Source organism: Heptranchias perlo, chromosome 9, assembly GCF_035084215.1.
Source record: "Heptranchias perlo isolate sHepPer1 chromosome 9, sHepPer1.hap1, whole genome shotgun sequence".
Taxonomy (NCBI): Eukaryota; Metazoa; Chordata; class Chondrichthyes; order Hexanchiformes; family Hexanchidae; genus Heptranchias; species Heptranchias perlo.
In genome coordinates, this window is record NC_090333.1 from 56613149 (window position 1) to 56629353 (window position 16205).

Consider the following 16205-nt stretch of genomic DNA (forward strand, 5'->3'; position numbering starts at 1 on the left):
GAGCAGGATACAGTTTTCGCAAAGCTAACGGAGCGGCGCAACTCAGACAGCAACTTTTGGATAGTCACATTTAACTGCACATCTGCTGCTTGCCTGAATTTGCTGTACCATTTACCCATAGATAACGGCGAGTGCCATTAGCCCTGCCGTTATTTTGACAGCAAATTCTGGCCCCACGTAACTGAAGTGTTATTGTACCACAAGAACCGCAGTGCAGTGATATCCAGTTTAATTTCACTACATGCTTCAATGGAATAGCATCCCCTGTATAAATTATTGATGAAAATATTGGTGGTTTTCCTCCTGTTGAGTTCCATTTTTTTATACATATAGAGATTGACTTTTGTTTTTGGATTTGTGCAGGAACATGCTTACCCAGCTGATGAACTAATGCCTCTGACGTGTCGTGGGCGTGTGCGCGGTCTGGAACCTAGTCGTGGTGATGTGGATGATGCGCTTGGCAAGTTAGTGTTTTTTCCAGTAATTCTCGCTGCTAACTTCAGCAACTATTCTCTCCTATACACTGAACAAAGTGTTGAATGTAAGTCCAAAGTCTAGATTAAGACAAAATTTTACAGCAGATATATTTTGGATGCTGTAATAAATTTGTTAGAAAGAAGAAAAGAAAGACTTTCATTTATATAGCGCCTATCATGACCTCCGGACGTCCCAAACCACTTCACAGCCAATGAAGTACTTTTGAAGTGTAGTCACTGTTGTAATGTTGGGAAACGTGGCAGCCAATTTTGCACATAGCAAGGTTCCATAAACAGCAATGAGGTACGTGACCCGATCATTTGTTTTAGTGATGTTGGTCGAGGGATAAATATTGGCCAGGAGAACTCCCATTACAAGTGTGGTGTAGATTTACTAGAACGATACCTGGACTCCAAGAGTTAAATTACGAGGAGAGATTACACAAACTAGGGTTATATTCCCTGGAATTTAGAAGATTAAGGAGTGATTTGATCAAAGTTTCAAGATATTAAGGGGAACTGATAGGGTAAATAGAGAGAAACTATTCCTGCTGGATGGGGAGTCTAGGACATAGCCCAAAAATTAGAGCCAGGACTTTCAAAAGTGAAGTTAGGCTAAGGGTGTTGGAAGTTTGGGACTCTCTTCCACAAATGGCAGCTGATTGATAGATTTTTGGCTTGAAGGCTTTTACTTTTGAAGCTCCTTAGCCCCACAATTTTTATTTCTCATTTCTGGAGTACTCATTGAAGTTTAGTAGAAAGGCTTTTGCCAACTGACCCGCGGGAGAAGGGTGATGCGAAGAGTAGTCTGAATTCTTGTATTTTATACCACAACAAAACCTACTGGTTGAGGGATAAAAATTGGCCAGAACAACAGGAGAACTCCCCTGTTCTTAGAATAGTGTCATGGGATCTTTTAAGTCCAACTGACAGAACCTCAGTTTAATGTTTCATCCGAAAGATGGCAAGTCCCTGGAATTGGGTTTGCACCCACGACCTACTGACTCAGGTGCTACCACTGAGCCAAGACTAATCTTACATCTGTTTCAGGTGGGCGTGCTCCTCACCCATTTATAGGCCTGCCTAAATATTGCACCAGGTGGATCTTGGGCATTAAAAGGGCGAGCGAGGTGTCAGCCCCAACTTCCCTGATTTTCAACTGCTGGATGCTCATTTTTCAGGTGCAGAAAGAGTATCCATGAGTTGAATTTCTTCCCCTGTAAGTCAAATTCGATTTTATTAAAAGGATTACAGAATTTTTCAGGACTTTTACTGGAGATTTGGGAATCACATTCTGCAATTCTGCCCATTTCCCCTGAAAAATGTAAACCTGTGGCCATGGACATCTGGTATTTGGCTGATCTTGTATAAACAGGTATAGTGAATGAGCATTTTCTTTTTTCAGGTGATTTTTATGTATCTAGCAAGCTGCCAACAGAATTTAAAATAATATATAAAAATGGGTTAAAAGGATATTGAGTTCAACATGTGTGCACGCACTCGTCTGTATCCAAAATTGTCTTGCTCCATCCTCGGGTTAACTGTAATTACTCTTTCTTTCAGATTTTCTCTGACGTTAGTTGATACCCTGGACACCCTTGCAGTAAGTGAAAGCTATTGAGCTCATATTTCAAATGAATTGAAGGACATACAGCCAGAAAGAGTCATTAAATCATATGCTTTTGTGTTGTAGCTGCTGAATCAAATAGAAGAATTTGAAGTTGCTGTAAAAAAGGTTATAAATGATGTTCACTTGGATAATGATGTTGTAGTCTCAGTCTTTGAGACGAATATTAGGGTGCTTGGGTAAGTGGAATAAAAGATAACAAATTGAACGGTATACCTTTTATAGAAAGCAATATGAAAGCAAATTGTGTAAAATAATAGTAAAATCAAACCTCAGATCATAATACGTAAGAAAGAATTGAAGTGCATGAGGCAAGCCAGTTGGATGCCCAGTAATTATTTTGTTCATTAGGGGTTTGCTGGGAGGCCACACCATGGCTATTATACTGAAAGATCAAGGTGAGCAGATGCAGTGGTATAATGATGAGCTTCTGTACATGGCAAAGGAACTTGGGTACAGATTACTACCGGCATTCAACACGACCAGCGGACTTCCCTACCCCAGGGTAAGTAATGCACTTAATTTAATATAATTCAAAATATATAAATAGTTGTCGATCTCCCATGGCATTACACAGTCTTCAGGTCAAACAGGGCTAGAGGGTGGAGCTTAATTGGCCCAAGGACGAGGGACGACTGCAACGATGGAGGCCAGAAGAGGATAGGCTGTTTGTTGTGGGTGGGATGATGGAGTGGAGACGAGAGAACGGGGTGGGTGACAAGGTGGAGGATGGGGGGGGGGGGGGGGGGGGTGGAGTGGAGGATGGGTGTGTGGATGAGGTTGGCAGGAAAGTAGGATAGGGATAACAAGAAAGAGAGGGAGAGGGTCCCCTCCCTTTGGTAGCTCCGATATGAAAAAAAATGTCTCTATCACCCAAAAAGGCTGGCATTGACAGAAAAATGCATATTAAGGTTGGGTGCATCAGGAGTTGACCCGGCAGCTAGGAGCATTACATGGGGGGCTGGAGGGTGAGATACCAGCTGTTGTAGCTAAATCAAGAGCTTTTAACCTCGCACATCAGAGGATGGGATTGGACTGGGAACAACGTGGGACAGTTACACCATCACAAAAGATTTGGCAGAGGTACCACCAACAGGTCCAGAAAGAAGTCTAAATTGGAGGATTGGGGGTCATCTTAGCAAGTTCTTTTGGGGGGGAGTGGGGGAGTGGATGCAGGTTGTGGTGTAGCCTCTAAAAACCTTGGGTCATGAGCAACAGTCGTTCGATAAGAAAATCATTCGTAGTTCAGGGGCCTGCTGCATGACTTTCCATTTAGCATCAGCTGTGGGGAATTAGAACTACGGTTAGCCACAGCACACCAGTGTGGTGCCAATCAAGGAGGACAAGGGGAAAGGACCGTAGGCCACATTGCAACAACACGGGAGTGAGATTAACATTTGGCTAGCACTGAGGGGTTGGAAAATCCTATCTTGTATTAGAAGTTTCTTCAATTCTCAACATTTTTAGAACTCACAAAACAGTTTTAAATCATTCTGCTACTTGCTCATTAAAGTGACAGCAGGTGCAGTGTTGCAAAGCCACCTAGTGGTTTTGGTGTGGAAATGCATTCAGAATAACAACAGTGTATAAAGCTACTATTTGTGAACTAACGTTGTAAAGGCCAATCACAGCATTACCTATAGGCGTAATGGGTACTGCATCCCGACGTTAACACTTTTAAAATGGATTTTCTCATCGAAGGAGTTTAACAGGACTTTTCACTACATTTTGAAATGGAATATTAAAAACTCCTATTTTAATATGATAGAATAACTTCTATATCAAGTTATTGACCAGAATACATTGATTTATGATGCATTTAAGTATCTTCAGTGTTGAATTTAATGTGACTAGCCGTTTGTTACAAGTACTAGTAATGATTAATGAATTGAGGTGGTACAAAGTTTAAATATTTAGAGATTCTTTGTTTATATTACTGTATTTTTATTTTCCATTGTGAATAATTTTAAAATATATTTTTTAAAAACAGGTCAATCTGAAATATGGGTTGAGGCGGCCGGAAGCCAGAACAGGTACAGAGACAGACACCTGTACAGCCTGCGCAGGGACCCTTATTCTGGAGTTTGCAGCTCTTAGCAGACTTTCTGGAGACCCTATTTTTGAGGTGGGTGTATTGTGAGATTGTTGGCGAGAGGGAGATTAGTACAGTTCAGAATCTAGGTTAATTATACCTAGAGTTGGATGCACCTAATTTGAATGTGAATGAACTCTGTCCCTTCAGTAATTTTTCTTTACCCAAAAAGAAATAGAATTTTATAGCATCATTCAACCCATGATGCCTGTCCCCGCCCCCCACCCCGAAAGAGCTATCCAATTGGTTCCATTCCCTTACACTTTTCTAAAACCCTTATAAATTTTTCTTTTTCAAATGTATATATCCATATTCCTTTTTAACACGATTAATGGATTCTGTTTCCACCACTATTTCTGGTAAGACATTCCATGTGCTAACAACCTTCTGCATAGGAAAATAAAATTTCTAACCTCACTGTCTTTTGAAGATGATCTTAAATTTTTACTGCCTAGCTACCGACTCACAGACCAGTGAAAATGTTTTTTCCCCTAGTTATCTTATCAATCTCTTCATAATTTTGAATGTCTGTAACAGATCTCCTCTTAACCGTACCTGTTCCAGTGCAAAGAGGCCCAGTTTCTTTAGTCTCTCCTCATAACTATAAAGCCATTCAGCCCAGGTGTCATCTTAATGGGCTCGATTTTCGCACCCGCAATCGGGTGCATTTGTGGGGGGGGGGCAGGGTTTGCGAAAATCCGGGATTTCTGGGGTGGGTTTGGAGCCCGGCTCCAACCCGCCCACTTCCAGGTTCCCCAGTGATGCGCTGACATGCGCACGCAGCCCCCGCATGTGGGACTCCCGCCCGCAATTAAAGCCGGCAGGGTGCCACTTAAAGTACTTAAACAGGTACTTCAGGTCGTTTACAGACCTGATTGACCTGATATTTTACGAGGGCTGGGATTTTGAAATTAACTGAGACTGTTTCCCGTACTGGGGGAAACACTCCCAGTTCAAATGGACGTGTTGCAGCCATCAGCCTGTGGCAGCTGCAAAGGTCCATTTGACAGGTTGTGGGGGGGAGACCTTCACTCATTGCAGGAGGCCACTCTGTCACTTTGGACAAAGTTTGGCCTCCACCACCCTCCCCCTAACAATAAAATTCACAAACCTGCACACTTACCCCGGTGTCCAGACACATTTACCTACCTTGCGGACCCCCTCAAATGTACATCTTGCAGATGGGGGCCGCCATTGCTGCAGTCATGACCTCCTCGGAGGGCGAACAGCATCACCGGCCATGCCGTCCATCTCTGACACGTGGAGCTCCACAACACAGTGCTGTGACACATCCACCTGGACAGCAGGAGGGAGGGCAACCGCAGAGAGAGATGAGTCGCAGAGGGCACTACCCTCGCCACAGGGTCCACAGAACGAGGCTCAGCTTCCTGGACCTCTCTGAGCAGCAGTGCACACGGAGGCTCAGAGTCACTCGACATGTAGTCGTGGACATCTGCTGCCTCCTTCATGCCAAGCTGCTCCCGGCTGGCCCGAGCACCATCATCTTACCTGTTGCTGTCAAAGTCACCACTGCCCTCAACAACTTCTCCTCCGCATCCTTCCAGGCTGCCACCGGGGACATCGCCGACATCTCTGTTGTCTGCACAAAAGAGCCCTGCAAATACACATACACCCACTCTGCAGTGACAAAATGGGTGGCATCAGTTGTGGGTCTTCATTGTGATCCTCAGGAAAGGGCATTATTGCACAAACCAGACAAGATTCGCAAAGACGTGGCAGTAGTGGTGCCAATATAATATGTAATGTGAGTTGATCAGAAATTAAATATAGGTAAACACCATGACAAACCCTCAAACACCCTTGTGCATCCCCTTCATGCTCACGACGCGTTTGCCTTACGCTTCCTACTGCACATATGTGATGCATGCCCTGTGGCTGCAGCACAGGTAGTGGAAGGCTGGGTGAGGCTGACCGTGAAAGAAATGCATGAGAGGGTGAGTATGAGATAGAGGCATGAGACTGTATGAGGATTGGGTTGAGTGGTAGTGGTGGGATGAGTACTGGCGAGGTGAGTAAGTGCAGGTAAGATGAGGATGAGGTTTGAGTGGGTGTGAGGGGTGATGTGACAGAGTAGTGTTGGCAGTGCAGAAGGAGGTGTGGGGTGGGGGCGGTGATGTGGCAGATGGAGTGTAGGGGAATCAGTAAGTGTACTCACTTCGGCTGACCTACGTAGGTGATTGAAGCGCCTCCTGCACTGTATGCAGGTGTGTGATATGTTGGTGGTGCAGGTGACCTCCTCTGCCCCCTCGGGCCAGGCCTTCTTGGTGGCAGAGGCAGGCCGCTTCTTCCTGCCCGCCAGGGGGCAGATCTCTGTCTTCCCCCTCCTCCTCACCCCATCCAATAATACCTGGAGTGAGGCATCATTAAACCTGGGAGCAGCCTTCCCCCTGGGCTGCTCCATGCTGTAATTTTTCCTATTTTCTGCAGCATCAGTCAGTGGAGGACTGCCCCTTTAAATAGGGCTCCTCCAGCTGACAGACCTTGCTGCGCATGCCCAGTCCGCCCGCCGCTCAGCTTACCAGCGGGAAACCCGGAAGCACAGGTAAGTGGCTCCAGTTAGCCTGCGATTCCGTGCGGAGCACACTGATTTCACCGGGCGCGTTAGCCATGCGCCCAGTCGACCCACCCCCCCCCCCCCCCCCCACCCACTGAGAATCCACCGCCCTGCTAATATTGGGCCCAATTAATCTCTTCGGCGCCCTCTTGATTAGTAGAGTGTCCAAAATTGGATGCCGTATTCTAACCAATAATTTGTAAATAGGCTAAAGGTCAAAACTTAATGGTTTATACAAAATACATTAATACATGCTCCAAATATATCTGTCTAGGTTCTCGTGCCAATGGTCTATTTAATGAAGATACCAGAATTCTTATGATACAGTATATATGGTTTAAATTTATTAAACTAAATCAAGCTACCTGAAGAGACTTATCCTGGTTTGAAGCATTCTGTTTTTAACTTAAGAAAATGGAAAAGGTAATGATTCCTTAAAAACAAATTGTCATGTCCTTGAGAAGCATCTTGGGACATTAAAGGTTCTGTGTAAGTGCAGTTTCCCATTTGATGATTGAATAACCTGTCAAGGTTCAAGCATGATGAATAGCCACTTTGGCAAAGTACCAGAGGGTTACTGACACCTGTGGAGCCATACCTGAGTAAGATACCAGAAGGCTACTGACACCTGTGGAGCTAAGAATCATTATCTTCAGGGCAGGAGAAAATCATTGAGGGTGGGGGTGGGGGGGAGGACTAAGGGGAAAATATTTTTACTTAAAATAATGAATTCTATTCAGCTTTGCTACTTAGTGAAATATACCATGAAGTGAATTTCTTGTAATATGAGTGAGATATTGTTAGTCCTCCTTTGGTAATAAATAAATAGAGCGCGCTTATTCTGTATGGCAAATGCATTAGTATTCCGCTAGGATTCCTATTTCCACATTCAGTATTTGCTTCTACATCTCTTGCGGGGAAGAGCAATGAATAAATTTCTCGTGAGCATCGCTTTTGACATAAGTATTTATTTTTAATGCATGCTATTTTAAAGACTTAAATTCCCTAATTATTTTAAAATTAAATCTTAAGTAACTTAATAATTCCAGTGAGAACTTTTTTTCAAACAAAGTTTTGATTCTTTTTTTAAAGGGTTAGGGGAACGGTCCCTCACCCCACACCTCAGTGTCCTCGGGTCAGACAGAGTGACAGATGGAATAGTGAGCACAGCTGCATGTGTGATTACTTCACACAGTATCTTTGAAATGGGTCAAGCATCAAGTGGGGTAGAAAAATGCAGCTATGGCCCACTTAGCCCTCCAGCATTCAGTGATAAATCTAGCAGAATATAATAATAATGATTATACTACCAATGTTTAGTTACAGAATATGCTCCCAGATCATGCGATATCAATTTGAGAGGGCAGTAAGCAAGACAGACCTTGCCCTGTTTAAGGCAATAAGTAGTTTTACCATCCTCGTGCGCTACCGCTCTTGTAAAGGGAACTGTGCACAGATATATATATTTATTTTATAAACTATTTTACAGAGTAGATAGTGTTGTGTATAATATGAGGATGTATGAATCAGGAATATTTCAATTACATATATGCTATATGTTTAGCATTTATTTGGACCAATAAGTTATTTGCACCAGGTCTGGATCCAGACAGTCTGAGCTCAACATGTGGATTCTGCATGCATTCAAGCGATATAATGGGATTCACCTGCTATTAGATGGGGTTTGGAAGCAAAAAATATACTGTACATACCCATCTCCGGAGCAGTTTGGATGGACAGTATCTAACTGTACTATGGTGTACTCTTATATGACCTATTTTACTTGTTTATATTACAAGCTGCTCTTTCTTTGTGTACAGCAATATGCACGGAAAGCACTAGACTTTTTGTGGGAAAAGAGACAGCGCAACAGCAACCTGGTGGGAACAACCATCAATATCCACACAGGAGACTGGGTCCGCAGGGGTGAGATGGATTCCTTTACTTCTGCTGTCTGATCCCCATCTGTTCAAAATCAACTACTGCACAGCTCCGGAGATATATTACTGCGGTAGATTTCTTTGTCGCTGGGGATAAATATAATGTTCTTCTCCATTGTATCTGTTTCATGTTAATCTTAGCCCTTCTCTAGAGCAGATAAAGTTAGGAGATTTGATCGAGGTGTTCAAAATTATGAATGCTTTTGATAGAGTAAATAAGGAGAAACTGTTTCCAGTGGCAGAAGGGTCAGTAACCAGAGAACACAGATTTAAGGTAATTGACAAAAAAGCCAGAGGTGATATGAGGAAACATTTTTTTATGCAGAGAGTTGTTATGATCTGGAATGCATTGCCTGTAAGGGTGGTGGAAGCAGATTCAGTAATAACTTTCAAAAGGGAATTGGATAAATGCTTGACGGGGAAAAATTTACAGGGCTATGAGGAAAGAGCATGGGAGTGGGACTAATTGGATAGTTCTTTCAAAGAGCCGGCACAGGCATGATGGGCTGAAAGGCTTCCTTCTGTGCTGTAACATACCGTGATATTATAGTTACAGCCATGTTTTTAAGCTTTGAAGAAGCCCATATTATTTCTTCCAAGTACGCTAAAGGCGCTATATAAATGCAAGTTGTTGTTGTTGTTGAGATGTCATAGCTTTGGTGTAGGAGGGGAAGACGCCATACTATGGATGTAGGAGCTTTAGACATCATTACATTGGTGTTGGAGATGGAGACGTCACAACTTTGGTGTAGGAACAGGTCATGTTATTGATGTAAGAGGAGATGCTGTCTTGGCACTGATGTAGGAAGACAAGATACCATAGCATTGATGATGGAGGAGGAGATGTCATTGAACTGGTGTAATATGCTGAAGGAGCACAATTTCTCAATTCATGAAAACTGAAAGGTGTATGGTGCTATCAGGGCTACTTAATTACACAAACTCACCAAAATTTTAAATGTAGAGATGGTTTGTTATGAAGTTAACATAACATAACAGTATAGAAACACTTGAAACTGATTGGTGTTTCTACACTTACTGTAAGCGTTTACGAGCATAAAAAAATTAAAGGGCCAGTCAGCTCATTGGAACTCATCCCCTTAGTAACTTTCCCATTCTAGCATGCAACTACATTTTGAACACCTCTAATGTTCACATCTCAACTGTCCCATCTGGCAATTTGTTTGAAACATTGAATTAAAAAGTTCTTCCCAATATCTGCTTTAAATTTAAATTGGTGAAAAATAAATTTATTTCCTTTGTCCTACTTTACTAGCTTGATTTGAAGTTGTAATCTATTTTTACTTAACTATACTAAATATTTTAGATACCTCAATACGATCCTCCCTCAGTCATTGTCTTTCTGTACTGTAAAGCTAGCGCTTCTCGAAATGTCCCTCGTAACTCATCCTGTTTACATTTGGGATAGGTCTTATTGCTTTTCTTTGAAACTTTTACATATGTATTTTTTGGGATGTGATGACCAGAGTGGAACATGGCTATGGAAATTAGACTATCATGATTATTAAGGCTTTATAAGACAGCATTTACTCCCAAGTGTGGTCTTGTAAAGCCTTAATAATCATGAGTGTCTAATTTCTTCATCCTGGTGTCTGCTGGGAATTAATGACCCTCTTCTTAACTGTAACTAAGAAGCAGTAAAATAATTAATTTAATTTTTTTTGAGGGCTAATTAGTATTTTTTTTAAAAAAGGAATCCATTTTTTCCAGGTTAGAGAGGTATTCTTGCTTAAGTTTTGAATGTTATTGGTACCCAAACTAGGATCTAAACGTACACCCACTAGGTTTCTTTGACACTCCGTGAGTGGTCACAGAATATAAAGGCTAATACCCGAAAAGGAGAGCTGACGCTGGCCAGGCGTTCCGTTCTCTCTCTTTCGACGTCGTCTCTACGCCCCTGACGTAGGTTCTTCCACTTCTGTGATGGTTGGTCTCCGGAGTCTTCCCTGGCTCCACGCCCGAGATTCTTCATTCTTATTCCGAATCTTATCTCTTCAAGCTGTGCTGTCTCTCTCCCGTTGGTTTAGGCTTGCTCGCCTAGTCCATGTCTTCTCCTCATTGGCTCTGTCCCAAGGACTTAGGTAACATTACCTCATTACTCCTTTTCTAAATAAGGACTTGTCTTATCACATCTCCTTTGTCTTTCACGAAACTTAGCTAATTCAAACCGGTTCCAGCCAGCTCAGGCCAGCGACTGAACTTGGGTTACTTCAGTTCAAAAGTTGCTTTTGCCTGTGTGTCAGCAGTTTGGAATAAACTCAATAGTTTCTGCAGCCCCTGGCCAACAATATCATCCGGATGTGCTACTGAGCCAGACTATGCAAGGGAATCTAATTAACGATAGGATCACTAATGCATCCTTAATTAATGACTATATCTCCACCACTATTATTTCAGCTTCCTGCACTTTCTGTCAGACAGTTTCTTTTTTCTTCTCCACGGATATTATCACTTCACTGATTCAACAAGGTTGAAGTTGACATTTTTAGAACAGTTTTTCCAGTGTTGATAGGTCTGTCCCATTAAGTAACTTCAATGTCATTTTGGCTGATTGTGAACATAGAAAACATTACTTGAGTTATTGTGAAAAGTTACTCGTATGTTCTTTAATATTGAGGTAATGCCAATTTCACATATTTTGCTGGAATGGATGACCTGTTGTTCTGTTTAGGCTGAAACGTTCTTTCCTATTTAAATTGACGTATTCAGGTCAACTTTATCTTTTACTTACTGACTTTTTTTCTTCGCAGATAGCGGAGTTGGAGCTGGGATTGATTCTTATTATGAGTACCTCTTCAAAGCATACATTCTGCTTGGTGATGATGGCTATTTGCAGAGATTCAACACTGTAAGCTCTGGTTCTTTCCTGATACTTCTCAGTAGTGGATCATATTAATTCCTATCCAAAATACATTCCTATGTTACTAAATGTGATGCAATGTTTTACTCACAATGTGACAAAAGTTGGTGTTTAGTGTGCTATGGTTATCAAATTTGAAAGTTGCAGGACCCATGGTTTTTTTTAAATTGCAGTTTCACGAATGCTCAGTAAAATAATGAACTGTTGAAAAATATTTTTTTACATTTTATGTACAGCCAGGCCAGGTGTAATTGTTTACCTCCTGAATAAATCCTAATAGCAATTTGTTAATTTTGTATTTTTTAAAATCTAAAATAAACAGAAAATCAGAATTTTGAGAAGTTTATTTAAATGGTCACTCCTTAAATTAAAAGTGACCGCTGTGGGTCATGGAACTTTAATTGTTGCTATAATATATTTTCAGACTAACCGTAGCAAACACATCTCAAAGATTGGCTGTGTAGCGCCAATTAGTTAGTCATACAATGCACAAAAAATACTAGTGTTTTAACTGGCGCAACAACCACAACTTCCATTTATATAGCGCCTTTAACATAGCAAAACATCTCAAGTTGCTGCACAGGACCAAGACTTATATTCAGCTTAATATAATTATGTTTCTGATGGATCCATGTGATTGCTGTTATTTTACTAGGTTTCATGTTATCGGGCCAAACGAGTGCAATGTGTTCAAAGCATGCGTCAACATCCTACTGTTTAAGTAGACATGTCCTGCATGATAGACTAATAAATATGGTTTTAAAATCTCATATTTTATTGAACCCAAAAACATTTCATTCAACCTACGGATATTTCTACAAGAAGATAGCTAAACTATCCAAAAGTCTGAGCTAAAATGCTAATTTTCATGCAAGTATGTTAAAGGTAATTATCAATAGTCTAATAATCACTACCAATTTAGTTGGAACAAAAGTAAATGATTCCATACAGTTAGAAGACCTGAGTTTTAAATCTGAGTTTAAAAACTGGTCAAAACTAAAAGTACATTCGCTAGTGAATTTGAGTATTAATCAGAATGGTTTAAACTTCATGATCATAGGACCAAATGTTCCAGTCAATCTAAGTGTGCAAATTAATTAGATTTACAGCATTTATGATGTCCTTAATTAGGGTACAGTAGGTCTTTAAAACTGAACCAGTCCCTATTAACTGAGATGACTGACGGCACAATGTTCGTATATAATAATGCTTAAGAGAAGTTTATTAATTTTATGATGTAAAAGGTTTGTCCAATATTTTAGAAACAAAATGCAATATTCCATGGTGTTATATAGAACGAGAGCCTAAAAGACTATGTTATGGTTATTTCAAGTATTTCCTAAATGCTGTTTTAATTTGTTGTGTTAGAAAGGAAGTAAAATATTTCAGCTGAATAGCCTCATTCTATAAATATGCCAGAGCACTATATTGCCATACTATATACGGCACTATAATGATAGTCTTTTGTTTTCCCTTTTAGCACTATGCTGCCATCATGAAGTATATAAGCCAGCCCCCCCTCTTGCTGGATGTTCACATACATAAGCCAATGCTGAATGCTCGAACATGGATGGATGCCTTGCTGGCATTCTTCCCAGGCCTGCAGGTAAAGTGTGTTTCTTCCTTTGGTCAAGAGTTTTTGAGTCTCGTATATATTGCTGATTATATAATTAAAATTCACAATTATCCATGGTGGTTACATATTTTAACACTTGTATATTTTAAGAAGGGAAAATTAGCTTAACACCTGGCCCTCCGCCAATCACTTCTCTGGTTAAGATGCTATGTAGTGTGGCACTAACCTATGTGATCCTTTTTTTAAAAAAAACAGTATCTGATGCAAGAAAAGTTGGTATTAAGGATTGACTACTGTAAAATTGTAGTCAGTGTCCACTACAATTGATCTCAGTTATGCATATTGGGAGTTGCTGAGTGGAGGCCATGCTTCCCCATAACAACAGCAACTTGAATTTATACAGCACCTTTAACCTTAAACATCCCATGGCACTTCACAGGAGCATTATCAAAAAAAATTTGACACCGAGCCACATGAGTTATTAGAACAGGTGACCAAAAGCTTGTTCAAAGAGGTAGGTTTTAATGAGTGTCTCCTCCTTTAAGACAGAGGTAGAGGGATGGAGATGTTTAGATAGGGTATTCCAGAGCTTAGGGCCTAGACAGTTGAAGGCACGGCCGCCAATGGTGGAGCGATTAAATTCGAGGATGCGCAAGAGGCAAGAATTGGAGGAGCGCAGAGATCACGGAGGGTTATAGGGCTGGAGGAGGTTACAGAGTTAGGGAGGGGAAAGAAAATTGAAGAGAGTGTTAACAAAGGGCACTGTTGTGCGCCTTCTAATGAATGATGTGAGATTAACATTGGCAGAGCCTGGAAGCATATCACCTATTCACTATATTGTTCATATCTGGTGAATGTTGTGGGTAAGATCAAGAAGACATAGTGCTGAGAAATACCTTTTCTAAAAGAGGAAGGTCCTTGTCTCAAAAATAAATATGTACCGGCTAAAGGCTTTTTTAAAAAAAAAAATGTTTGTAATATTAATTGTATGTTTAATGGAATAGGTCTCGTCTGTTTTGTTACTGTGTCACAGAGGATCAACATCTAGCAAAAATGTAACTTGGGATAAAACAAAATTAGTAACACTCACTGAAAGACTATTTCAGTGCCTTGGCATGCTTCATGTATTACTGATGAAAAGAATATCGAAAAAAAATAATTAGTTGAACAACTGCAGCGTCGAGGTGAAATTCTATTAGGTGACCTTTTGACCAATATAGAATATGAGCCTTAGAGTCTGTTAGTTACATGGGTTGGAGTAAGAAAGGCTTCACTTTTTCAGATACCTAAGAGAGATGAGGGGAAAGCACTTGTCACTCAGAATAAACTGATTTCAGTTAACCTGTTGGTCAGGCAATGTGCTTTCTCTAAGGAGGAAAGGCAAGTTAGAGAGGCAACTATTGCCACACAGAGGCAATGAGAAGAGACCATCTTCAGCCAGAAGTGCCGAGTGGATGATCCATCTCAGCCTCCTCCCAATATCCCCACCATCACGGAAGCCAGTCTTCGGCCAATTCGATTCACTCCACGTGATATCAAGAAATGGCTGAGTGCACTGGATACAGCAAAGGCTATGGGCCCCGACAACATCCCAGCTGTGGTGCTGAAGACTTGTGCTCCAGAACTAGCTGCGCCTCTAGCCAAGCTGTTCCAGTACAGCTACAACACTGGCATCTACCCGACAATGTGGAAAATTGCCCAGGTATGTCCTGTCCACAAAAAGCAGGACAAATCCAATCCGGCCAATTACCGCCCCATCAGTCTACTCTCAATCATCAGCAAAGTGATGGAAGGTGTCGTCGACAGTGCTATCAAGCGGCACTTACTCACCAATAACCTGCTCACCGATGCTCAGTTTGGGTTCCGCCAGGACCACTCGGCTCCAGACCTCATTACAGCCTTGGTCCAAACATGGACAAAAGAGCTGAATTCCAGAGGTGAGGTGAGAGTGACTGCCCTTGACATCAAGGCAGCATTTGACCGAGTGTGGCACCAAGGAGCCCCAGTAAAATTGAAGTCAGTGGGAATCGGGGAAAACTCTCCAGTGGCTCGAGTCATACCTAGCACAAAGGAAGATGGTAGTGGTTGTTGGAGGCCAATCATCTCAGCCCCAGGGCATTGCTGCAGGAGTTCCTCAGGGCAGTGTCCTAGGCCTAACCATCTTCAGCTGCTTCATCAATGACCTTCCCTCCATCATAAGGTCAGAAATGGGGATGTTCGCTGATGACTGCACAGTGTTCAGTTCCATTCGCAACCCCTCAGATAATGAAGCAGTCCGAGCCCGCATGCAGCAAGACCTGGACAACATCCAGGCTTGGGCTCATAAGTGGCAAGTAACATTCGCGCCAGATAAGTGCCAGGCAATGACCATCTCCAACAAGAGAGAGTCTAACCACCTCCCCTTGACATTCAACGGCATTACCATCGCCGAATCCCCCACCATCAACATCCTGGGGGTCACCATTGACCAGAAACTGAACTGGACCAACCATATAAATACTGTGGCTACGAGAGCAGGTCAGAGGCTGGGTATTCTGCGGCGAGTGACTCACCTCCTGACTCCCCAAAGCCTTTCCACCATCTACAAGGCACAAGTCAGGAGTTTGATGGAATACTCTCCACTTGCCTGGATGAGTGCAGCTCCAACAACACTCAAGAAGCTCGACACCATCCAAGATAAAGCAGCCCGCTTGATTGGCACCCCATCCACCACCCTAAACATTCACTCCCTTCACCACCGGCACACTGTGGCTGCAGTGTGCACCATCCACAGGATGCACTGCAGCAACTCGCCAAGGCTTCTTCGACAGCACATCCCAAACCCGCGACCTCTACCACCTAGAAGGACAAGAGCAGCAGGCGCATGGGAACAACACCACCTGCACGTTCCCCTCCAAGTCACACACCATCCCGACTTGGAAATATATCGCCGTTCCTTCATTGTCGCTGGGTCAAAATCCTGGAACTCCCTTCCTAACAGCACTGTGGGAGAACCTTCACCACACGGACTGCAGCGGTTCAAGAAGGCGGCTCACCAC

The 16205-nt window shown here is 42.2% G+C and overlaps 1 protein-coding gene across 1 annotated transcript in view; it reads left to right on the plus strand.

Moving 5' to 3' along the window:
* The window catches only part of edem3 (ER degradation enhancer, mannosidase alpha-like 3), a 66549-nt gene that overhangs the window by 24467 nt on the left and 25877 nt on the right, over positions 1–16205 (plus strand). The window contains exons 3-10 of the mRNA XM_067990511.1: positions 364–464; positions 2040–2079; positions 2170–2282; positions 2455–2608; positions 4094–4228; positions 8591–8696; positions 11482–11579; positions 13072–13197. Of these exons, the coding sequence (XP_067846612.1) occupies positions 364–464; positions 2040–2079; positions 2170–2282; positions 2455–2608; positions 4094–4228; positions 8591–8696; positions 11482–11579; positions 13072–13197 (873 nt within the window). The remainder of the gene's footprint in view (positions 1–363; positions 465–2039; positions 2080–2169; positions 2283–2454; positions 2609–4093; positions 4229–8590; positions 8697–11481; positions 11580–13071; positions 13198–16205) is intronic.